This window comes from Carya illinoinensis, chromosome 13 (assembly GCF_018687715.1).
Source record: "Carya illinoinensis cultivar Pawnee chromosome 13, C.illinoinensisPawnee_v1, whole genome shotgun sequence".
In the NCBI taxonomy this organism is placed as follows: Eukaryota; Viridiplantae; Streptophyta; class Magnoliopsida; order Fagales; family Juglandaceae; genus Carya; species Carya illinoinensis.
The window spans coordinates 26115999-26142872 of record NC_056764.1 but is presented as its reverse complement, the minus strand read 5'-3'; the positions used below and the strand labels follow the sequence as shown (position 1 = coordinate 26142872).

Here is a 26874-nt window from a genome sequence, read left to right as displayed (position 1 = left end):
GTGCCACCTTTTAATTGAAGTTATGTACAACTATATTGCTATATTTCAGCTTAGTTAAAAATATTTGCTGAAAGATGTTTTAACTGTTAAAATACATTAAAACCATGGAACTTATTTCTCATAAAGATGATTTACGTTATAGGAGAAAAAAAAATCCTGCTTGAGTTATACCTTTTAAAAAAATTGCTTTAAAAAAAATAAGAAGCTTGATTTATATTGCTTAGAGAGAAGAAATTTTTTGGGCATATATATTTAAAATAATTTTTCAGCATGGGCATCATCGGCATGCTATTTTGTAGGGATCTTTTCTTTGTTGTATGGTATTTATAATTTCACATGTCAATAAAATGAGGGCATATAAAATGATATGCTAATTCAATAGCCTTCGCGATACTAATTGTAGGTTCTCCAAGGCTGAGTTCATATGGCTTCCAATGTACACTTGACGGATGATGAGTATGATGAAGTTTTTGTTGATGATGGGCCTGATAATTATGATGGTACCGAAGAACCTAAGGAAGATGATGGTGTCGAGGAACCAATAGTTGGAAGGACTTTTTCTAGTGAGGAAGAAGTCCGGTCTTATTATATGAGATATGCTAAACAGAAAGGGTTCGGGGTCCGTAGAAGGAATTCTAGACAGAGCGAAGATGGGCGGGTTAGATGGTTCACATTGGTATGTGTGCGGCAAGGCACAGCAAAGAGTCAGGCTTCCAATATACTCAAGCCAAGACAAACAGAGAGGGTAGGGTGTAAAGCAAGAATTTATGTAGTTTTGAATGAAGATGGCGGATATACCTTGTCTAGTGTAATATTGGATCACACACATTATGTCAGTCCAGGGAAAGCAAGACACTTTAGATGCTTCAAGAAGGTAGATGCTCGTGTGGCTAAGAGGCTGGAAATAAATGATGAAGCTGGAATACGTACGTCAAAAACTTTCCAGAGTGTAATTGTTGAAGCAGGGGGGTATGAGAATGTGCCATTTGGGCAAAAGGAATGTCAAAACTATATTGAGAAAGCACGACAACTTCGTCTCAGAGTTGGAGGCGTTGAAGCTCTAACTAACTACTTCCAGGAAATGCAGAAAATTAATGCTGAATTTTTTTATGCGATTGATGTCGGCCCTGACATGAGGTTAAAGAATGTGTTTTGGGCAGACGCCCGAAGTAGAGCTGCGTATCAATCATTCGGGGATGTAATCACTTTTGATACCACATACTTGACCAATGCTTATAAAATGCCATTTGCGTCATTTGTGGGCGTGAACCATCATGGTCAGTCAATCCTATTCGGGTGTGGATTGATTTCCAATGAGGATGCGAATACTTTTGAGTGGTTGTTTGAGTCATGGTTGAAGTGTATGAATGACCAACCACCAAATGCAATCATTACAGACCAAGATAAGGCAATGAAAGTTGCAATTGCCAGGGTGTTTCCAACAACTAGGCATCGCTTCTGTTTGTGGCATATCATGAAGAAGCTTCCAGAAAAATTTGGGTCACATTCTCGATATGACGAGATCAAAGACAGTCTACACAAATGTGTGTATGACTCATTAAGTGAGAATGAGTTTGAAGAACGATGGGGCTCTTTGCTTGAAACAAATGATCTTCGCGAGAATGCTTGGTTGGGATTGCTTTATGCTGATAGGCATTATTGGGTGCCGGCGTACGTAAAAAATACATTTTGGGCCGGAATGTCAACCACACAACGTAGTGAGGGCATGAATGCATTTTTTGATGACTACGTTCACTCCCGGACCACATTGAAACAATTTGTGGATCAGTACGATTCAGCCCTTAGAAGGAAGGCAGAGAATGAAGCAATTGCTGACTTTAATTCATTTAACACTGAGATTCCTTGCATATCTCACTATCCTATCGAGAAGCAATTTCAAAAAATATATACAATTGCCAAGTTCAAGGAAGTCCAAGAAGAATTTCGAGGGTTTTTGTATTTGACTACCTCGTATTTTGGTGGTGATGGGGCAAACTTTACGTACGTAGTCGGGGATGAGATTAAGGTGAGTGATGGATTCATTAAACGCGTAAACTATTTTGTTAGCGTATGTGAAGAATCTTCTCTTGATATTACATGCAGTTGCAAATTATTTGAGTTTAGGGGAATATTATGTCGACATGCTCTTCGAATCCTGACACAGTTAGACAAGAGTGAAGTTCCACCAAAATACATTTTGGATCGGTGGAGGAAGGATATAAAGAGACAATATGTCAATGTAAGAAGTAGTTATGAGGCGACGAGCAATCCTGAGAAACAAAGGTTCAATCGGATCCAGAATTGCTTCTATCAACTATGTTCAAATGCCGCAAAGATCGAGAGAAGCTGTGTGAAATTGATCAGCCAACTAGAACAATTGAAATCGGAGTACCCCGATGACGATTCATATGGTGCTTGTTCCACAGCTGGTCTTGTTACTCCCATTGATGGCACAACCAGCAAAGTTCTTAGTCCATTAGTTGTTCGGAGTAAAGGGAGACCCACAACTAAGAGAAGAACACACCCCGTTGAGAAGGCTCTCAAGAAACCGAGTACTAGAAGGAGATTGTCCACAACTGAGGTCCAAAATCCTTTGATTATTTTGATAAGTGTTCATTTATTTTGTTTATGTATAGAAAGCCCAAAATAATGTTTGCTGATTTTTTCCAGCAATCCTCGCTACATGATCAAGAAAGCCAAGTTTGGACACATGGGCCGGATTTTTTTTGTACTCTCTTGTCTGCTCGTCCACCTCCAGTGCAAGCGCAACCTGTGCAGATGAATGACTCGGATCAGGATGATTTACGACAGCCTAGATGGTGGCAGCCATGATGGTGTTGTATTTATAGTGGTGATGTCCAGGGTAGGGTGTCTTTTGATTATTATTTTTTGTTTTGGACAGAGGGCTGATGGTGCTTGTTGCTGTATTTATAGTAAAAAGGATGGGTGTCTTTTGTGCTTTTTGTATTTTGCACAGTGGGAAGATGGTGCTTGTTGTAAATGGTATGTGCTTTTTTGTAAAGGAGGGGCTTTTTTGTAAGTAGGAGGGGCTGTTGCTGTACTTACTAGTAGTTTTTGTTCCAGAAATATGTTTAGGAAATATGTATAAGTTCTCGAAAATACAATGGCCTCAACTGCCATTTTGTCTGAAAGAAAAAAGTTCAATATGAAAACTCCTTTTTTCTTCACAAGCTGAGTACCTATGAGTTGTAGAATTCAAATCACTAATGGTGTATTTGTGGTTATTTCCAGCATATACTATTTTTTTCCATTGCTTGGTCCTGAGAAATAAAATGGGTGAGTTATATTGCTGCAAATTTGGGCATGGTGTTGTTTACATTTTGCTAACCGAGTACTACTTCCAGGATATTGTATTTATACGATCAGGAAATTCCATGACATTTATTTTGGGCATATCCAACAAGTACTCCAGGATTATGATGTTATTTATTTGATTTCCAAAGCAACCTTTTGCTTGGTTGAACTTGTAGTAGCTGTTTATAACAGGGTTTAATAACTAAAAATACAAACTTGAATTCACAGGTGAGTCTTGAATCAGGACTAATAACAAACCACTTAATAATACAAACTTCATTTTCATTAATATCAACAAATACATATCGTTTTCACAAAATACAAACACTTTCCACAATGATACAAAGATCCAGCACTCGGATCCAAAATTTCCAGCAACAAGCTGACAGCCCACCTTCCACAAAATACAAAGATCTTCTACATACTAATAGACTTTTGTAGTTGCTTACTTCTACAACTATATTAACATTTCCCTTTGAACCAACCACAACTAGATATAAGCAACCCAACAAAGAAAAACCACGACAATGAAATTAGTGTCACGTAGGTAGCCTTCTCCATTTGCCTCTTGCGCTTCTCGGACTCTATTTGTAGTCGATGATTCAAGCTTTGGATATCCATTGATGCTTGGATCTTTTCAACTTCAAGTTTTAATTTATCAATTGAGTGTTGTAATCGTTTGATAGTTTTTTGGCAATATGATGGTATTTCAGGGTCATACCAGCAGAAGTATCCACAAGACTTCCCAGACTGCAAAAAATCAATTACCACTTAAATTTAGACAAACAACACTATCAACAATAATGATATGTGAGGGCAAGAAGAGTAAATCTCACCATATAGTTTTGGCATCCAAAAAATCGCCGCCCCTCATTTTCATCCGTATGCGCAATTCTTTGACAAGCTTTAATTCCACAGTAACAAATTGGGTACTCAACTATTGACTTTCCTGAGCTTGAGCAATTTTCACCACGTGACTCAGGCATTGCTGTCCATATACAAAGAGAACAATAAAAGTAGTTGTCGTAGCACATACACAGAAAAATTATTAACATTGTTCCCTTCCACAATATACTCCACTCATTCTTATAGTAAAACCAGGTATCTAACTATTCTTGTTATTTTTTTAAAGTTATGGGAACCTAAGGTGTGCAAATTGGACTTCCCTAAACTATGTTTCATAAAAACCACATGACACTTATCCATATAAATCTTACAAACATATCAGAATTTTTCTTACCAAACGTTTTAGAGTAAATAACTATAAAATGAAGGCCATTTGAACTCCAAAAAAAACTTATTGAACAATATACGCATGGTCCATGACATTTCCGAAACAGAATTGTATTCACAATATGTAGAGGCCATTTGACCTCCAAAACAGATTTGTATTCACAATATTTAGAGGCCATTTGAACTCCAAACCACAAAAGTCTACACAATATTTAGAGGCCATTTCAACTCCACACATATTTAAATATTAGAGTTAATTCAGTAAACTGATCATGCCATGCCAAAGATTAGAACTAAAAATGCCAAATCAAATCTGTTTTCAGCAAGCACAGAAACCGTAATCTTCCTTCAAGTTGTCTAGACTAACAAAAAATTAACCAGCCGAACCCCCTATTGAAGCACGTTGACAGCTTTGTTTTTTGGGGAAAAAAATTCTGCACCAAGTCCCTCTCGCCTTATTCATTCAAGCTAACAACATTTTCATAACCAAGTACATAGAAATCTCACACACACAAAATACTACAACTAGGAAAACTAACAGTCAATCAAACTCATTCTAGACTAAAAAAAAATTAACAAACCGAAACCCTAAGAAGCAACTCGACAGCTTGTGTTTTGGGGAAAAAATTTCTGCACTGAACATCTATCACACTACCTGTGATGAGAATACATTTATCATCAATGGGGAGTACTAGAAGGAGGTTACCAGAAATAGAAATGAAGAGGGAACCGGCAAGGTATTTATTCCAGGAGGAGGAAAGATGGTCTGCCGCAGTCGGGGACGATGATGGGTCGAACCGGATGCGACGGGATCTGATGCAAAATCGATGCAGTAATCTCGCAGAACCAGTGTTCGTCGACGGGATGGCACGGTGACGGCGCAGGGCCGGCGCAGGGACGGCTGGGAGGAAACGGCGACGGTAGGGCTGCAGCGGCTGCTGCTGGGTCTGGGTGGGTCTGGGTTTGAGTTCTGCTTTCAACTTTCACGATTCCCTTCTTTCTAACCGTTTTCTTTTCTTTTTTTTTTTATTTATTTTTTATATTAAATGCCACGTGGCGTGCCACGTCAGGCGGTCAAAACCTGCGGTAACATCGGAGCAGCACAGTAGCGCGACCTCATATATCAAATTCAATTGTTTTAAGAAACCTCAGCACGTGAAAACTCGTTTGACCATTGGACCAAGACTCCTTCCCATGCAATCATCCATAATACTTATATTAGAAGGTATTTCTTTTGGACAACATTAAGAAAGTTGTCCCTGTATTCTATTGTACTTTTATTTTATTTTTTTTAAATATTTTTTAAACTCTTTTAAATATTTTAAAAAAAAATTACAAACATATTATAAATATTTTCTTAATCATTAAGTAAAAAATAAATAGAAAGAAAAGTAGCTTCACTACAATGAATTTGTCCATTTCCTACAAATTCTTTTTCCAAGACATAAGTTGGTAGAAAATAAACAAGGTCCGTGAAAAGAAAAAAAAAAATTATCCTTCCGCCACAAAATCACTTTCAACGACCAAAAAGTCGTAAGTAAAACTAACCTTTTGCAATGACTTCATGTCGCTACAAATAAGCCTACCGTATAAGTATTAAAGAGTATATACTAACTTTTTGAGGCACCTCAAATAAGTATTCCGTATAATACACTTAAAAATAGTTATTTTGAATCTCCACCCTTAAACTAGAGTTAGAATGTAGGGCTAGATTTATTTCCCCTCTTCTCTCTCCCCCTCCCTCCAGGCGACATAAATCCCCCCTCCCCCCCCCCCCCCCCCCCCAACACCCAAAACAAAGCCAAAAACTCTCCAACGCCACTCCCTGCAAACTAGTTGCAGCCTCTTTGGCCACCATGAGGAAGCCATCACAGGCCAACCACCCCAATCCCTCCCTCGGCCCTCACTCCCTCAATGTTGCCATCTCCTCTCTCTCTCTCTCTCTCTCTCTCTCTCTCTCTCTCTCTCTCTCAACTGCCTCCATGACGTGATGCCACCACCACCTCCTCTCATCCCTCTCGGTTTCACTCTCCCTCTCTCAGATCTCTCTCCCTTCCCTTCTCTTCTCCATCTGTCTCTCTAGACTAGGACTCTGCCACCGCCATACTCCACGACATGACATCGTGGTCTCAGATGGCTCCTCTGTGTCCCTTTCTCACTTTCCCCACATCGATCAACCCACATCAACCCCAACACCTCCCTCAACACTCTGTTTGTCTTCCTCTCTCAGTAGTTGTCTGTGAGCCACTGCAAGTTGGTAACGCCACCACGGTCTCCTCTCCCTTGATGTGAGCCTTCCACCATGAGACCCAACTAAGGCCCCCAACACCAACAACCCAATTCTTTTGTGCCTAGACCGAAATCTCGATTTATGGTATATTTTCAATCCCTTACATTTAGAATTGTCAGGTTTGTAAAGAAGGAAGCTGCAGTTGTGATGTAGATTGTAATATGGTTGTGATTTGTGTATTTGAGAAACTATTGTGAATGTGCCATGTTGTGAACCTTGGATTTTGAATGATGTGTTTGTGGTGTGGTTATGTGTAGTATGAAGTGATAGGGATTAAGTGTGATGTTTGTAGTGTGGTTGTGATTGTGATAGAATTCACTATGATAAGCTTGATTTACAATCTCTCAAGATCTCTCATCCTCACTATATAATAGATTTCATAAATTTATCTTCCTGATCTCAACTCCATAGCTAAACCCGTGTTTGGAGGTTGAAAAAACCTTCCCAAGAAGCCTTGCCTTTGAAACTTAGAAAAAAAGTCATCCAAAAAAGTCCCCCCAAGTTAGCTGTCCCTCCTATTTTATTTCTTCCCTTGCCCTCCTTTATGTCACATCACTCTCTTTTATGTCTTTTTTCTTCTTTTCCTCTTGCTATCCTGACATCACACCTTACCTCCCCTCATTTTCCTGTCTTCACACCTTCTCCCTTCCTTTGTCCTCTAGTGAAGACCCTTTGATAGGATAGGCCTTGATAACCCCTTTGGTTTTTGTAACAAAAATCCCTCGAACAGATACCCGTGATTCTTAGGGGTAATTTTGCTCAAAAGCTTGCCTTGAGAATCTTCAGAAGTAAAATATGTATTCAAGCTGATCTGTCCCAACTCGTAAAGAAATAAATTTTGGAAGTTGGTCCTTATTCATCTATTCCTTGCGTTAAGCAGTAAAGGTTTTTGAGCTGAGATTAGGCGGGATATGGAGTTGATTGCTCAAAGTGCGAGCGCACAGCTCGTCTTAGCAAGATAAGCAGGAGATAGACATGACCGCGTAACATGCACGCGAAGCTCGACTATGCAGGAGATAGGCTCAACCACATAACGTGCGAGTGCAGAGCTTAGCTATGTGGGAGATTAACTTGACCTTGTAAAGTGCGTGCGAAGGATGGTTAGGCAATCAAGCGACATGTTGGCCTATTTGGGCCTCTGGGAGGTCGGCTAGTTCCTGACCTTTCCCCAATAGAGTATGAGCGTGGAGCTCGGCTATGTGGGAGATAGGCTCGACCACGTAACGTTCGAGCACAGAGGATGGCTATGCGGGAGATAAGCTCGACAGCGTAACATGTGAGCGCGAAGCTCTGCTATGCGGGAGATAGGCTCAATCATGTAACATGCAAGCGCAGAGCTCAGCTAGGCCGGAGATAGGCTTGATCGTGTAAAGTGAAATGCCTGCCTATTCGGGCGCATGGGAGAGCAGGTCGCCCTTGACCTTTCCCACCTATTGACTTCTTCATATGTGGTTGAACGAGTTTAGGCTGAACTCGTTGACTCTCGTGTATGGAAAGAAGGGTCAAGCGGTATGTATGACCGAACTCGCCCAAATACTCTGACGGGGGTCGAGCGGTAAGTATAATCGGGCTCGCCTTGTTGACCCTTGCACTTGGCGAGAGGGGCCGAGTGGTATGTATGACTTGGCTCGCCCAAATACTCTAACGAAGCTTGAACGGTATGCATGATTCAGCTTGCCTCGTTGAGCCTCGCGCTTGGCGAGAAGGGGCCACTTTGTCGATACTATGAAAGTCAAACAATGTAAATAATCACTGAAGTTTGCAAACCTAAGCTGTCTGGTAGATGTGCATTAAAGATGCTTGTCTGTCTGAGTTGTCTAGCTGAAGTGCCATCTATCATAGGAGATGTCGTCTTCTGAGTAGTGTCGAATAGTCGAGAGACTAGACCTGCACGTAGTTCCTGCTATTTCTATCTTGGATTCTTGTTGAAAAGTCTAGTGTACATGCAATGTCACAAGGGAAGCTTGAGCTATAGGGCAGGCGGGTAGACGTCACCATCTTGGTGTTGGGAGCTTTTCGACACAGAGATGCTTCTAAATAAAGGAGGGATGAAATTTAACATGGTTTGGCAATTGCCTACGTCCACAGCTGCTGTAATTTCACTATGAAATTATTTTTACAAAAAACTCTCTCTGCTCACCCACTCTCTTTCTCTCTTGTAAACTCTCCCACACTTTGTCTGCACACACGCAGCACTCTCTGTTTTCTCTCTGCTGTACTCTGTCCGCACACTCACCTCAACTGAGCTCTCTCCTATTTATAGAAGAGAGCAGCCTACAATATTTTTCGGTGCAATCGGTGCTTAATATGACAAAGGGACAAACGGTGCATGACTCACTGTTTTCTCTCTTCATTTTTTTTTTTTTTTTGTCTCCATCCGCAACAATCTCCCACTTGGAGACAAATAAGTCTACATATCTTCATAACAACTATCACAACAACTTCAAGTCATGCCTTTAGGTACGGAGGCCAATTGAAACTACACACAGCTTCAGTTTGTCAACAGTAACTACTTTTGTGAACATGTCTGCTGGGTTCTCTGTTCCTCGAATCTTCTCAAGTATCAGCTGTCCACTATCGAGAAGAGATCGGATAAAATGGTATCGCAATTGTATGTGTTTTGTTCTAAAATGAAAGGCTGGATTCTTTGCAAGAAAAATAGCACTCTGACTATCACTGTGCAGAATACATTTTTCATTCTTTTTTCCCAATTCCTCCAAGAATGAATGCAACCAAACCATTTCCTTTCCTGCTTCAGTTATAGCAACGTATTCCGCTTCTGTAGTTGAGAGAGCAACAATCTTCTGTAACTTAGAAGCCCACGATACAGCTGTACCACCCAGCGTATACACAAATCCAGTAGTACTTTTTCTGCTGTCAACGTCACCTGCTAAATCAGCATCTACATATCATTGTAGTTTTAAACTTGCTTTTGTAAAGCATAGTGACGTATCTGAAGAGCCTTGTAGATATCTTAAAATCCACTTGACTGCTTCCCAATGCTGCTTTCCTGGATTACTCATATACCTGCTCATAGCTCCCACTGCTTGTGCAATATCTGGCCTTGTACAGACCATGGCGTATATAAGACTACCAATAGCAAATGCATAGGGTATTTAGTTCATGCATTCTTGCTCTTCCTCCGTCTTTGGCGACTGATCCTTAGTTAGTCGAAAGTGACTAGCTAAGGGTGTGCTCACTGGTTTCGCCTTGTCCATGTTAAACCTTCTGAGCACCTTCTTCACATACTCCTCCTGCGAGAGCTTGAGAGTATCATTAGACCTGTCTCTAATAATTCTCATACCAAGGATTTGTTTTGCAGCACCCAAATCCTTCATTTCAAACCGCTTTGACAACTGCTTCTTCAGTTCATTGATCTCCTCGATGCTTGACCCTGCAACGAGCATATCATCCACATACAACAGTAGGATAATATAAGAGTTGTCAAAGTTCTTCATATAGCAACAATGGTCAGCCTACAGTCTTGTAAATCCATTACTACACATGAAGTTGTCAAACTTTCGGTACCATTGTCGTGGAGCTTGTTTTAGGCCATACAAGCTCTTCTTCAGTTTGCAAACTAGATTCTCTTTTCCCTTCACTGAGAATCCTTGTGGCTGGTGTATATAGATGTCTTCCTCCAAATCACCATGAAGGAATGCAGTCTTCACATCTAACTGCTCAAGATGTAGATTCTCTGCAGCCACAATTGTCAACACTAGCCTGATCGTTGTCAATTTTACAACTGGAGAGAAAATGTCTGTGTAGTCGACACCTTCCTTTTGTTGAAACCCCTTCACGACCATTCTGGCTTTGTAGCGCTTGCTACCATTGTGCTCTTCCTCAATTCTGTACACCCATTTATTGTGCAAAGCCTTCTTGCCTTTTGGAAGCTTAGTTAGCTCCCATGTCTGATTTGACATCAGTGACTCAATCTCATCTTGCATGGCTTTCTCCCACTTGATCGAATATTCTATTTGTAGAGTTTCATCATAACTTTCCGGTTCACCACTATCTGTTAGCAAGATGTAGTGTAGAGATGGTGAGAACCGTTGTAGTGGCCTGATTGTCCTTGAAGATCTTCGAATAACAGTGAGTGGTGTACGTTGCTCGATCTGTGTATCATCATTTTCTTGATCCTCGTTCTGATCAGTGTTGACTCGAGTAACATCAAAATCAACAACCTTAGGTTTCTTTGGCTGTTCCTCAGGTTCAGCTTGTGACTTAGCTTTGTACAGAATCTGCTCATTAAATATCACATTTCTACTTCTAATGATTTTGTGATTTTTATCATCCCAAAATCGATAGCCAAATTCTTCATCACCAAAACTGATAAAAAAACATTTTCTAGATTTGGCTTCTAACTTGTTACAATCAGTAGAATCTATGTGAACATATGATAAACAGCCAAAAATTTTCAAATGGGAAAGATTTACCTTCTTTCCGCTCCAGACTTCCTCTGGTAGATCGAACTTTAAGGGAACTGAAGGTCCCCGGTTAATCAAATAGGCTGCAGTGTTAACTGCATCAGCCCAAAAACATTCAGGCAATCCTGAATTCAGCCTCATGCTTCTGGCACGTTCGTTGAGAGTTCTGTTCATGCTTTCAGCTACGCCATTCTGCTGCGGTGTCCCGGGAATAGTCTTCTGAAATCTAATCCCATTTGCAGCACAGAATTCTTTGAACCCTCCGTCGATGTACTCTCCTCCATTGTCTGACCTCAGACATTTTAACTTCAAGCCTGCTTCATTTTCAACCATAGCTCTCCACTTCTTGAAAGTATCAAATGTGTCAGATTTATTTTTCAAAAAATAAACCCATACTTTCCTGCTTGAGTCATCAATAAAGGAAACATAGTACCGCGATCTTCCAAGAGAAGCGACTGGGGATGGCCCCCACAAATCTGTGTGCACCAACTCCAACTTTGTAGATTTTGGAGTTCTACCATTTTTTCGGAAACTAACTTTTTTCTGTTTTCCAAAAATGCAACCTTCACACATATCGAAATCAGTTGATTCCAACTTTGGTAACTTCCCTTTGGATAATAGTACTTTCATTCCTTTCTCACTCATGTGACCAAGCATTTGATGCCATAGGTTGGCATTTGCATCAGCAATTGCAATAGTATCTCTAATACTTGAAATCATGTATAGAGTACCTGTTTTTATGCCTCGAGCTACTACCATAGTTCCTTTTGTTATCTTCCACGTGCCACCGGTAAATAGTACCGAATGCCCATCAGCATCAAGTTGTCCTACAGAAATCAGGTTCCTCATGGGCTTGGGAACATGTCGCACCTTCTGTAGCAACCATGCACTTTCATTGGGCAGATTCATTGGTACATCTCCCATGCCTTCGATTTCCAACGCTTCACCATCTGCTAAGTACACCTTTCCGAAATCACCAGTGACATAATTCTGCATGATTTCTCGGTGTGCTGTAGTGTGGAATAAGGCTCCTGAATCTAACACCCAAGATTCAATTTGGTTGTCGACTGAAAGAAGTAAGGCATCTTGGAGATCTTCTGTTGTGGCATTAACAGAGTCATGCTCATTCTTCTTCTTAGCTTCCTTGCAATTATTTTTGAAGTGGCCAATCTTGCCATAATTCCAGCACTGTACTTGTTTTCCGGACCTAGATTTACTTCTGCCTCTTCGGGACTTTGACCTGCCCCGATTTGAACTTCTACTAGTTCCTCTACCTCTCGTCTCGAGGTTTAAGGCAGAACTGGAAGTTGATGCTTCTCCTGTATCTCTTCTGCGAACTTCCTTGCTAAGAATATGGTCCCGGATATCTTGATATTTCATCTTTGTTTTGCCATAAGAATTGCTAACAGCTGTTCTCATGGCCTCCCAGATTTTTGGCAATTGAGCTAGAGCTATCAATGCACGTACTTCATCATTAAATTCAATCCCCACTGAAGCTAATTGATTGATGATGGTGTTGAACTCATTCAGATGCTGAAAACTCGTACATGTTTGATAGAGCTTTCATCAAATTCGCTGTGGTCTTTTCCTTTCCCACATTGTGTGCAACTGATCTTGACAGTGTTAGTCGAATGACTCCCAACACTTGTCTATCAAGGAAACTCTAATTTTCATTGCTCATGTCATCTGGCTTTCTTCCTAAGAGTGGAAGATGTAGTTTCTTCCCATAGAGATAATTCTCTATCTGCATTCTCCAGTAGGCAAAGTCTGTATCGTCAAATTTCTCGATACCAACACCTTTAGCTTCTTCTCCAGCCATAACTTTACAAATGAGTTCAAATTTAAACAAACAAAGATCACCGTTACGTCCGAAACACTCGAATTAGCTAGAAACGAGTCCAGAATGATCCAAATAGTTTGTCAGCACTATTTGATCGTCGCGATGGAACTCCAACTGGCGTGATCTAGCCCAAAATGATCTACAACACGTGGATGGTTCAGATCCAATGTACTGATGACGAATCTCAAAATTTCAACCATACGGATGAGTCCGGAATGATCCAAATAGTTGGAAAGCACTATTTGATCGTTGAAATCGGACTCCGAATGGCTTAGATCTAGCCCAAAACATATCTGAAAAATGGAATCTGAAAAACGGACGGTTCTGATCTGTCTGGCGCGTGGGGTGCACGCACTGTACAGTGCGAGTGGCGGCGAGTTGGCGCGTGTATTACACACGCTACAGTACTATGTGCGCATGGGGGAGAGTGAGGCGCGTGTATTACACGCATCAAACCTCTGTAGGGCGCGTGGGGGCGCGTAGGAGCATGTCCGTCATGCGTCTTCAACCTCTGGAGCGCGTGAGAGCGCGTGGGCGCGTGTGGATCACGCGTCTTCAACCTCTGGAGCGCGTGGGGCGTGTGGGTTACAGCAGATGCAAGCGCTGATCTTCTAGGGGCGCATGTAGACTTGTCTGACCTCCGTTTTCGATTCCGTTTGCTGCAACGGATTCGTCTCGATGTGAGGAACACCGTGGAGTTGTCCAAAATTGATTTTGAGCAACTTGAATTTTTGGACAGTTCGAACCAGAGCTCTGATACCAGTTGTTGGAAGCTTTTCTGACACAGAGATGATTCTAAATAAAGGAGGGACGAAATTTAACGTGGTTCGGCAATTGTCTACGTCTACAGCTGCTGTAATTTCACTATGAAATTATTTTTACAAAAAACTCTCTCTGCTCACGCACTCTCTTTCTCTCTTGTAAACTCTCCCACACTTTGTCTGCACACACGCAGCACTCTCTGTTTTCTCTCTGTTGCACTATGTCCGGAGAGAGCAGTCTACAATATTTTTCGGTACAATTAGTGCCTAATATGACAAAGAGATAAACGGTGCATGACTCACCGTTTTCTCTCTTCATTTTTTTTTTTTTTTTTCTTTTGTCTCCATCCGCAACACTTGGACCATGCTAATGCACCTGATCGAAGATTTTTACATCGGGCATGGCTTAAAGAGGATAAGATTTGCAGATATATCACAGATCCTGCTGGGAATTCAACTTGATTTTTTGCTCTAGCTAGCAGCTACCAAATCTGACCCTCAATTCAAAAGTAGTTCATTAGTCACCAATACTGCATCAAAGGCAGTTTCAGATTTGAAACCCCACCACTGACATGATAAGATTTGAAAGTTTCAGCAATTAATATTATATTTCCATGTTAACAGTATATTTTTCAGACTGAATTATAAATATAATTTTTTTTTAGATTAATTTTATATTAAGGAACCTTAACTCTTTGCATAGCTATCCAAAGAAGGAAAAAAATGAATAGATTAACCAACCAGTATTGAATATATGCAGGCAGAGCTGGTAGTGATGGTAGGCAGGCCATCACTGAATTAAATTCAAGAATTTAATAATACGTGTTCAAATTAGTGTACGACTGTGTGCGGTTTTATTCTTGTTCATGTGATTGACATTTTGTTGCATCTGTGCTGTGCAGGGAGACAGTGGTGGGGGGAGCTTTCATTTCTATAATCGAAGTTATTCCAGCATCGATGATGGGACCCAGCTTTGATAACAATAAGCTGCACGTACGAGACCCATCATGTAGAATATATATAATAGTGATCTTAGCCATACAGTCACACATTAGGTTGTAAGATATACGAGTTTTTCAGCTGAACTTTTAAGGGTAAGGGAGAACTTGCATGGTGAGAAATTGTAGTTTAGGATTATAGGCATCGATTACAGCGTTTTCCTTTGTATGGAGAATAGAATTTTGATCTTTCAACCATATGCACAATGTTAGAAAAGAATTTACTGATTTTATAAATTGTGAGCAACCCGTTGCTTCTTTATGCAAGCCTAATTTTATGATATATGATTTTGATATGTCAAGTTTGGTTGGTTGACTAAAAAGGTTATCTGATTCAATCCACTGCATAAGCCGTAGAGCCGCTACCGCTTACTGTTTCTCTTATCTAAGTGCGAGATTTCATCAACATGGATCACTTGTTGTGTGACTCATTAAAATTTCGAATGAGAACCTCACCATTTGCATCCATCTTGCTTGCTCTCGTTTGCTCGAATTCTTCTCACGTTCCAATAAAGGCTTGATGTTAGAACTTAAGAATGTGATCTAGTAATTGGATGTTAAACCAAATTAATTAGAGGATTCACTAACAAAAACTTTGCTAAAACACCTGATCCAAATAAAATGATATAATCTTTATACTCATAACCATGTGAGTTAGAGCTATAGCTGCACAACAAAGCAACTAATTCCCATTGGGCTAAGAGGTAGCATGCAACCCATAAAAGGACGCGAAATCTGACTCTAAAAGCAAGCAGAAGACAAAACATTTTAGAAACAAAAAACGGTAACATGAAAGGATATATATCAAATTCAATAGTTTTAAGAAACCTTAACACGTGAAGACTCGCGAGTACGTTTGACCATTGGACTTCTCCCCATGCAATGACTCATTCGTAATACTTCTATTAGAAGGTATTTCTTTTGGACAATGTTAAGAAAGGTGACCCTGTATTGTATTAATAGTGTAAATTGTATTTTTATTTTATTTTTTTTAAACCCCTCTAAATATTTTGGAAAAAAAAATTACAAATACATTACAAATACTTCCTTAATCATTAAGTAAAAAACAAACAGAAAGAGAATCAATAGCTTATCTCGGTAGCTTCACTACAACAAATTTGTCCATTTCCCACAAGTTCTTTTTCAAGACATAAGTCAGGTGGAAAAAACAAGGTCCGTGAAAAGAAAAAAAAAAATTAACCTTTCGCCAAGAAATCACGTTCGAAGACCAAAAGGTTATAAGTAAAACTAACCTTTTGCAACGACTACATGTCACCTGCTGTACAAGACACTAAAGTAAGTGTTAGAGAGTATAAATGGAGAGTCCGGGATGAGAATATTTCTTTTTGGTGGGATAACTGGTTAAATGAAGTTCCTCTTGCTAATTCTTATCTAGTGATTGATGTGCCAAAGATGATGTTGGCTGATGTTAGAGTTGAAAATGGTTGGCATATTGAAGCATTGGAAAGACTTGTGGGAACACAAAAAACGGAGGAGATTTGTAATTTCTTGGGTGCTCATAAAGATGGACAGGATTTACTTGTTTGGATTCATAATAAAGATGGCAGCTTTACTACTAAAAGTGCATGGCAGTTTGTTCAGGTTAATGCACCAGCTGTACCTTGGGCTAAGTGGGTATGGCACGGCTAAGTGGGTATGGCACGAAGCTCTACTAAAAAAAATTTCTATTTTAATGTGTAAGGCTTTCCGTAACAGTTTAAGTGTTGATGATAGATTGAGGAGAGTGGGTATACCTATTACTTCCAAGTGTAATTGTTGTGACCAAGGAGACTATGAAGATTTAAATCACGTTCTTGCTGCAGGTGATGTGGCTTCCGGGATTTGGAAGAGGTTTTCTTTTATCTTGGGAATTCCTTATGATCCAAATAAACATTGGTTTGAATTGGTGTTAATGTGGTTTAGACGGGCCGTCTACCAAATCCCAAGTGGGTAATATTTTGGGCCTTATTCCTTCTATTATTATTTGGAAGTTGTGGCAATGCAGGTGTAAGGCAAGGATGGAAGGTAAATCCATATCGATAGAAGAGCTTTGGAGGTCTATTTGTGTGTGGCTAAGGAGAGTGCAAAATTCCTTAACAAAAGCTACAAAGATTGGTTTTGCTGATGAGGAGAGGTTGAGAAACTTGAACATACCGGTTTTACCAATTAAAAATGTGCAAGTTAAATTGGTTTGTTGGGAAAAGCCTAAAAATGGAAGATTTAACTTGAATATTGACGGTTGTAACCTCGGTAATCCAAGAAGTTTAGGTGCGGGGGGTATAATTCTGGATTTGCGTGGCAATATGGTGGTTTCCTTTTCGTGCTATCTTGGGGTGGGCTCTAATAATCATGCTGAACTGAAAGCATTGTTAATAGAGTTGAAATATTGTCGAGCGTTGGGTCTACATTAGGTGGACATTGAGTCTGATTCCTTGATTTGTATATCTTGGGTTCAAATGAAGTATTGTGGAGTTTGGTATTTGGAAGATTTCTGGGAGGAGGCTATGGGACTGTATGAAAGTGGGGATTTTGTTATTAAGCATGTTTATCAAGAAGGAAATGAACCGGCTGATTTTTTTAGCTAAAATGGGAGCTCAAAGTTCAACCTTGGTTTGGCGATCTTTGTTATATGTTCCAAAATTTCTAAAAGGTTTGATCCGCATAAATAAATTGTCCTTACCTTATGTGAGAGGTAATTAAGTTGTTTAGAGGTCATTAAATTGTTTTTATTGCTTAAAGGTTTGTTCTTGTTTGTGGGGAGGATTTCTTTTTAGGCATGTAATTTTGGTATTCCTCCGCTGTAAGTGAGGGTATTTCTTAATAAATCTGAAAAATGGTCACTCTTAGACATGTGGCCCTAACTCTTCTTAAAAAAAAAAAACAAAAAAAGTGTTAGAGAGTATAAACTTTTTGAGGCGCCTCAAATAAGTATTCCATATAATACGCTGAAAAAGAGTTATTTTGAATCTCCACCCTTGGACTAGAGTTAGAATGTAGGACTAGAGTTATCTCCTCTCTTCTCTCTCCCCCCTCCCTCCAGGCACCGTCACCCCCCCCCCCCCTCCCCCCGCGGGCGGGGGCCCCAAAAAAAAGCCAAAAACTTCCCCAACACCACTCCCTGCAGCCTCTTTGGCCACCACGAGGATGCCATCACAGGCCAACCACCCCCATCCTCTCCCTTGGCCCCTCACTCCCTCAATGTTGCCATCTCTCTCTCTCTCTCTCTCTCTCTCTCTCTCTCTCTCTCTCTCTCTCTCTCTCTCTCTCAACTGCTCCATGACGTGACGCCACCACCACCTTCTCTCATCCCTATCGATTTCACTCTCCCTCTCTCAGATCTCTCTCCCTTAAATTCTCTTCTCCATCTATCTCTCTAGACTAGGACTCCGCCACCGCCATACTCCACGGCATGACACCATGGTCGCAGATGGCTCCACTGTGTCCCTTTCTCACTTTCTCCTACATTGATTAACCCACATAAGCCCCAACGCCTCCCTCAACACTCTATTTGTCTTCCTCTCTCAGTAGTTGTCTGTGAGCCACTACAACCCGACAATGCCACCGTGGCCTCCTCTCCCTCAATGTGAGCCTTCCACCATGAGACCCAACTGAGGCCCCCGACCCCAACAACCCAATTCTTTCGTGCCTAGACTGAAACCTTAATTTATGGTATATTTTTTTTTTTATCCCTTACATTTAGAATTGTCATGTTTGTGAAGCTGCATTTGTGATTTTTGTATTTGAGAAATTATTGTGAATGTACTGTGTTGTAAACCCTCGATTTTGAATGATGTGTTTGTGGTGTGGTTATGTGTAGTATGAAGTGATAGGGACTAAGTGTGATGTTTGTAGTGTGGTTGTGATTGTGATAAGATCCACTATAATAAGCTTGATTTACAGTCTCTCAAAATATCTTATCCTCACTATATAATTGATTTCATAAATTTATCTTCCCACCTCAACTCCATAGCTAAAGTCATGTCTAGAGGTTGAAGAAGCCTTTCCAAGAAGCCTTGCCTCTAAAGCCTAGACAAAATTCATTTGAAAAAGTCCCCCCAAGTCGTTTGTCCCTCCTCTTTTATTTCTTTCCTTGCCCTCCTTTAAGTCACATCACCATTCTTTATGTCTTTTATCTTCTTTTCCTCCTGCCAGCCTGACATCACACTTTACCTCCCCTACTTTTCCCATCTTCATACCTTCTCCCCTCCTTTGTCCTCTAGTGAAGGCCCTTTGATAGGCGAGGCCTTGAGAATCACTTTGGTTCTTCTGACAAAGATCCCCCGAACAGATGCCCGCGATTCTTAAGGGTAATTTTGCTCAAAAGCTGATTTTGAGAATCTTAAAAAGTAAAATATGTATTCAAACTAATCTGTCTCAATCCATAAAGAATTAAATTCTGGAAGTTGGTCCTTATTCATCCTTCCATTACGTTAAGCAGTAAAGGTTTCCGAGCTAGGATTAGGCGGAATATGGAGTCGACTGCTCGAAGTGTGAGCGCACAGCTCATCTTGGCAAGATAAGCAGGAGATAGACATGACCGCATAACGTGCAAGCACAAAGCTCGGCTATACGGGAGATAAGCTTGACTACGTAACGTGCGAGTGCGGAGGTTGGCTATGCAAGAGATAGGCTCGACCGCATAACGTGCGAGTGGAGCTCAGCTATATGGGAGATTGGCTTGATAGTGTAAAGTGTGCATGAAGGATGGTTGGGTAGTGATGAGTGCGAAAAAGTGCACTCTAAATACCCATTATTTGATTAAAATGCTAAAATGGGAATAAAAATCATAGAAATTAATGTGTATTCTTGAATTGAGTTTCTATTTACGTTGCGATACTCCTAAATAGTTTTTTATGTTTAATTTTAGAGTTTATAAAAGAACAAGTCAAAGCCCAATCAAATTCAAAGGAAGAGCTTTATGAGATTTGAGAGCAATTTGGTTCAAGAAAAAAAAATTACAAAAGGAAACTACAAATCCAAAATTTGCTAGGAAACGGTTTGGACATAATTTAGTATTTTGACCGTAACTTTTTACTCACATATAGGATTAATGTGATTCTTGATACATTATAAAGATATCTTAAAGGTAAATAAATTTGTCTCTAATAAGAATTTTCAAATTCAAACTCCTGAAGCACATACGTGGCTGCCAATATAAGTAGGGGTGAGTTCGGTCCGGTCTGGAGAGGTTTTGTGGACCGGACCAGACCTATTCGGTCCAGGGTTTTCCCACCCTGGACCAGACCGAACTCCCTTAGGACTGGTTCAGTCCGGTCCGGTCCAGTCGGTCCACGGTTGACTTTTTTTATTTTTTTATTTTTTACCTAATGACATTTTGTTTAATACTTATGTAATTATATTGTGATATATTTAATATATATACATATAGTATACTATTATATATATATATATATTAGTAATATGCTAATACTATTAGTCTATTAGTAATAATACTATAACTAATAACTATATATATGTAACTATAAGTAATATTAATAACTAATACTATTAGTCTATTAGTACTAATAACTATACTAGTACTAATACTATAACTAATAACTATATGTAATGATAGTAATACTATATGTAATACTATATTAAATAATATTAATACTCTTATTACTAATACTCTATGTAGTTATAGTGATTTAATACTAACATATTACATATTAAGCTAATTATACTAATACTACTATAAATTTACAAATATATGATATATTATAATTTATACTATAACTTTTATAATATGTTAATACATTAATATATATACTAGTACTATATTTTTTTTTAATCAGTTATACTAGTACTATATATTATAGTTAATAGTTATACATTAAAGACTATAGTAATACATTGATACTAAATATATATAGTTATAGACTTATAATGATTTAGTTATTATGAGTTTATGATTAGTATAACTATATAATTGTATTAGTATTAGACTATTAGTAATTCAATTTGGCCATATTATATTAGTAATATTAGTTATGTTGAATCAGTTAGTTAGTATAACTATATTTTACATTATTAGTATTAATATAAATATTAATATTAGTTATAACTACATAGCCTATATTAGAATTGAGTCTTAGACTATATAATAGACTAATAGTATAAGTACAACTATATAAGTATATTGTATAGCTATATATTAGTTTTAATTATAGTGATTAGTATAACTATATAATAGTAGACTATTAGTATAACTATATATTAGTATTAGTTATACTGTTATGGTAATTTAGTATATTATATTTATACTATAACTCTTATAATATATTAATATATACTAGTATTATATATTATAGTTATATATTAAATAATATAATAATACATTCATACTAAATATATATAGTTATATTTCTAGTGATTTAGTTATTAACTTATTATGATTAGTATAACTATATAAATTATAATAGTATTAGACCATTAATATAGATATATATTAGTGATTGAGCTGAAATATTGCATATTTTAGCTATTTAAAACCAATATTTTTTAAATTCATCATGACATTATTATTGGTTTTAGATGGAAAAATAGTTAATAAGCATAAATACGAGTTATGATTTAAATTGATTAAAAGCATGAGTTTATGCTTAATTTTATAACTATGATGTAATGGGACAATATTTCCTCACATATATAGTTCATTTGTGATAATTTATTTTTCTTTTAATTTTGAGTGTTATTTCTTTCTTTCTTATTTTCAGTTTAAATAAAATTCAAAGAGAGAATTGTTAGGGTTAGTTAGTTTTTTTGTTTTGTTTTTGTCTACAGGTTCTGAGGAGACTTTCTCTTTATGGCAACTTGGCAAATGTGACTTGGCCCTTTCCGTGCAAAGAAAAAAGAAACTCACACTCGGTTGAGCACCAAAATGCAGCATCACGTGGGACAGCTACACACAAAGCAAACATGCCAAAACCACACACAAGCATTTCATCATTCGGACAAGGGACCCAGACACAAGGACAGCACATGCACAGCAGAAAGAGGATTCGGATCACACAAGCTTCGAACAGAACCTGCATGCAAACACCTCACACATGCACTCACATGACAGCACTCATGCTCCATTCGGACAGTTTCATTCCAGCACACAGCCACTCATTCTCACAAGCAGCAGACTCACTTTCACACACCCACTCACACGATGCAAGCAGAAAACACATGGACAGAAATTCACATGACAGCAGAATCACTCGGACAGATGGACAGAACATACAGCAGACAATTCATGCACATGCAAGCTAGACAAACAAACACATCATTGCAACACAGCCACTCACACGGAAAGGATATTAGCTGAAAGACATTGAAGAGCCGAAGGAGGAGTGATGTGTGGGGCAGCTAGCTGAATTCATTAAAGGAAAGAGCAGCCAGCCGAGAAGATGGAAAATGAGCTGAAAGTGAAAGAAGAAACATGGGCCCCTCATTAAAGAAATTGGAAGCAGCACACAAGCACGATGGACGGAAGAGAGTGGTGATATTGGAGCTGGTGAGTTGTGCTGGAAAGAGAGGCAGCAATCGGTTGAGAGGTGATTGAAGAGATCATCCGTGATGGAGGAGAACAATTGATGTGGGGCTGTTGTGTTTAGCCTTTATTAGTTAATTATCCTAAGATGAAGAGAGAGTGGAGTCGCTGAAAGTGAATGCATGAATATAGAAGTGACGTGTGGGGTTGGTTTGGTAGAGAAAGAAAGTGCCGAATGGTTTAAAGGAAAGAAAGGATCAAAGGCAGCAAGTGGAGTAGTTGGCTAGGATTAATTACTCAATGCATGATTGAAGAGTGGAACCGGTGGGTGCAAGATTAAACAACCAATTGATTGATTCTTCAAGAGGCAAGTGGAGAGGGACGACACATTGATTTTTCTGCTATAGAAAGAGGCAAGTTCTGAAGTAGAAAAAGGATAGAGATGACAAAGAGAGAGGGACCGGTTAGTGGAATAAAATTGGTGGAAGAGTGGAACCGGTGGGTGCAAGATTAAACAACCAATTAAATGATTTTCAAGAGGCAAGGGGAGTCATTCGGCCATTGAATCTTTTGCTATAAATTGAGACCGGTTGAGGAGTTTAAGGGGGGGGGAGAATCGAGTAGCTTAAGTTTGGAGTTTGAAGTTGTTTTTATTTTTTCTTTCATTTTGTAGAGTAGTTTAGTTTAAGTTTTTTTATGTTCTTTCAATTGTTTTCTTTTTTTGCTTAAGCTTAGAGTGTTTGGTTTTGAATTTTATTTTCTTAGAGTGTTTAAGCTTAGAGTGTTTGAATTTTATTTTATTGTCTTTCGTTTTATGTTATTGTGTGGTTTCATTGTATTTGATTTTAATTTTATCCGGAACAATATTTCTAGAGTATTTGTATTAAATATGTTTGAATTTTATTTTATTCTCTTTCGTTTTATGTTATTGTGTGGTTTAATTGCAACAGTTTTATTTTTATATCATTTTCGTTTCAGACAGTATCTTTATTTTCATTCGGCTATTTCTTCGTTTTATTTTTCATGATTACTCTTCATTCTATTTTCTGCAAATTACGTTTCAGTTCTTATTTAAGTATTTGTTCTCATTTGGATATTTTCTGCAATTTACGTTTCAGCTTTTATTTTTGTCATGACTCAACTTCGTTTTACTTTTATCGCTAGAAGCATCATATGTAATTAATTTTTAGCTTGGGATTCAATGAGTAGCTCATAACTATTTGGGGTTGGATTTTCTTCAAGATTATGGAACTTTAAAATGATTAACTTGATAGATTATATTTCATTTTACATTTGGGAAGGATTAAAATTCTATGTGCTTGAACTTGATCAGTCGTAGACGTGAAGGCACGATTGATGCTTGAACTTGTAACAAGATTTTGATAGCTTTCTTGCATTTTTACACTTGATATAAAATCTGTCGAGCACCTTCGAGGTAAAGCCAATTTCAAATTAGAAATGAGCGAAAATTGCATCCCGAGTATTTGTTCTATTGTTTTTCCAATTTCAACTTTTACGCATTTTCCTTGGGTTGTGGAATGAGATTTAATTTATTTTAGATTCTAGATCGTTGCAATATTTTGTGATTGATTGATGATTTCACTATATTACTAGTCGGATTTAAATTAAAAATAGATTACGGCTCTTGCTCTTGTTTTGTTGTTGACGTAAGGCACAGCAAAAGCTTGAACGGAACGTGATTTGTTTAGGATTCAAAAACAATAGATTGAAGCTCTTGCTCTTGTTTTGTTGTTGACGTAAGGCACATCAAAAGCTTGAAAATTATCAAGGCTTCTTTCGATTGTTTGTTAATGTGTGTTCGGCTAGTAAAATAGAAAATCCCTTAGGAAAATATTGCAACAAAAACTTGAGCTTAATCTTTTTATCTTCCGTTTATCAATGCCTTGACTGGATTGTTAATCGAGAAAATTATCTAGAATCCGAAATAAAGAGAGTCTCAAACCCAACCCAAGTTTTCGTTAATTTGTTTGTTTTTCCAATTTCAATTTCGATTATCTTGTTGCGTTGTTTTGAATTTTATTTTCATCACTTATAATCAACATCTTGTTACCAAAAATCAAAAATCACATTTTATTTTCATCTTTCAAAATAGTGACAACTGTTACCCAAATACTTCATATATGCTCTGATAACCCATTGTCCCTGTGGAATACGATCCTGGACTTATCCTTGATACAACTTGACGCTTCTGCACTTGGAAGTACACATTTCCGAACGTGTCAAGTTTTTGGCGCCGTTGCCGGGGACAACTGGCGTTTATCAGAGCATTCATCTACTGCTGAGAGGACGTTCGTGGAGCTGTGAATCTCTTCACAGCCTGGGTGATTTCTAAATTTTTTTTTTTCTTTCTTTCGCTTTGTTTATTTTTCATGGTCTTTGATTTTCTGCTCCTGTTTGTATGACTGGTTGGGTTAGAATCCATACATCTCGATTGTTTAGGACAGAATCATTGACATCTGTTAGCTCTGCATAATCTTCTAATCATCATCAGACACTGATAGCATCATGGCTGAAAATGAGAAACATGATAGAGAAATGAGGAATCCAAATAGGACACTTCGAGAATATCTTCAGCCTGTTAGAACTAGCACACCCTCATGCATAATTCAACCTTTGAATAAAACGGTGCGTTAGTAGACACTGTAGATAGTTGAAAATATAGTTGGGTCCGTCCGTGATCTGACAAGTGCGGCTGTGAAATTTGAAAGTGAAAAAATAGTTAGATCCGTCCGTGACCCGACAGGAGTGGCTGGAGATTTGAAAAAAAAAAAAAAAGATCACATGATGTTGTTGGAAAACGGGATTTGAGGCTCCGAGCTGTCATATCACCGAAATCACATTATCCTTGACGTGGATGACAGCTCGTCTGGTTCATTGTACTACCTCTATAAAATCAGTCGTGAACTCCATCAAATCCGCATCAAGTTTTCATTCTCGTCTCCAGAAACTCATCTGCATTTTTTTCAACATTCTCGTGTTTAAAACCTTCTATTTTTCTATCAATGGCTCATTCCTCAAACATTCCTCAAGATCAATCCATGAGGCCTTCTGCATCCCAACCGCCTGTTCTTTCTGCAGCCACCATTAGTGCCGTGCTGCAACTAGAAAACAATAGTATGGCTAATAGGTCGGACCAAGATGCTATCTACGACCTGGTGAGTCTTGGGACTCGCTATTCATCCTCCATTGTGGCTTTTTCCCAAAGGGTACAAGCCAAAAACAATGAGGTTGAAAGGCTGAAAGAACAAATCGTTGTACTTCAACGAATTGCTCAGGAGGCTCACATAAGGGAAGGAATAGAACGGCAGAAGAATAGACAGATGAAGTCTCTTTTAGATTCTTCATTCCGCTTGCCAGCTCCCATGGCTAAGGATGACCTGATGATATATGAAGAGCATGAGCGACTCAAACTTGAGGCTAAAAACCTCAAGTTTATGTAAAAATAAAAAATAAAAAAAAAATAAAAAAAATAAAAAAATAAAAAAATTCTTTCTTGCTTGTTTTGTATTTTGTTTATTTTGTTTTGTTTATTTTGTTTATTTTGTATTTTCTTGCGTATCAGAATTAATTTCTGATTCATCATTGTATATACCATATGTGTTGTTTTGTTTTTCCTTCTTTTGTTTTCTGTTATGTTTTTTTTTTTTTTTTTTTTTTTTTTTTTTTTTTTTTTTTTTTTTTTTTTTTTTTTAACTTCGACAGAAATCTACTCCCTTTTGTGCACTCGAATATCTCAAGTGAATTTGTTTCCTCTTTGTTTAATCATGATTGTATAACATACATCATCGGATATTCATTGCTGAACATTGAGGACAATGTCACATTTAGTTGGGGGGAGGGTTTTCTGTTAATTGTGTTAAATTCCTTTAAAAAAAAAAAAAAAATAAAGAAAATAAAGAAAAAAAATGAAAATAGAAAAAAAAAATTAAAATAAAATTTGTGAGGTGCACGATTAACACACACTTCTGGTATTTTTGTTAGATTTGAGTATCTTGGTGGAGTAGTTGAGCGGAATTATTTTGTGAAGATTTATTTTCAACCTTAAGCATAGAACATGACTTATGATGCATCATATTTTATTGAGGAGTGATTTGAAACACCGGGATGCGATATTTACAAAAATAAGAATTAATATGATTTATATAGAATGAATGGCAAGTTTTGAAAGAACAATCTGCACATGCTTACACTTGTAGTGTTCCTCATTAATGTTCATTGATTTAAAACAGGAGAAGTAAACTGCAGGACTACCGAGCCTTATAAAAAAAAAAAAAAAAAAAAAAAAAAAAAAAAAGGGAAAAGAAGAAAAGAAAAGAAAAGGAAAAAAAAATCGTGTAAGTTTTCTTAAATAAAGGGTTAGAAACAGTTACCCAAAACTTTGGGGGTTGAATGTTCAACCTTTAAACAGAGTTGGCGTGAAAACTGCTAGTCCCTTAGGCTTTGAGGTAGTTAGAATCAATAATGATTAATCTTAAGGTTGAAAAATCCTATGATAAATCATGTTTATTAGTG

General features: G+C 38.2%; 2 protein-coding genes and 1 long non-coding RNA gene across 3 annotated transcripts; 2 read left to right on the top strand and 1 right to left on the bottom strand.

The window, feature by feature from the left end:
* Nucleotides 1–424: 424 nt before the first annotated feature.
* LOC122291083 (protein FAR1-RELATED SEQUENCE 5-like) lies at nt 425–2832 on the top strand. Its single transcript, XM_043098728.1, has 2 exons — nt 425–2581; nt 2671–2832. Exons 1-2 carry the CDS (start codon nt 425–427, stop codon nt 2830–2832), a joined length of 2319 nt encoding a protein of 772 aa, XP_042954662.1.
* Nucleotides 2833–3576: 744 nt separating this feature from the next.
* Nucleotides 3577–5580, bottom strand: LOC122292482. The gene is made up of 2 exons (XM_043100862.1): nt 4152–5580; nt 3577–4065 (listed from the first exon to the last, which is right to left on the bottom strand). Exons 1-2 carry the CDS (start codon nt 4368–4370, stop codon nt 3778–3780), a joined length of 507 nt encoding a protein of 168 aa, XP_042956796.1. The 5' UTR covers nt 4371–5580; the 3' UTR covers nt 3577–3777.
* Nucleotides 5581–6356: 776 nt separating this feature from the next.
* Nucleotides 6357–15092, top strand: LOC122292863. Its single transcript, XR_006237048.1, has 2 exons — nt 6357–6922; nt 14769–15092. It is a non-coding gene; the product is annotated as an uncharacterized LOC122292863 (long non-coding RNA).
* The last annotated feature ends 11782 nt before the right edge of the window (nt 15093–26874 follow it).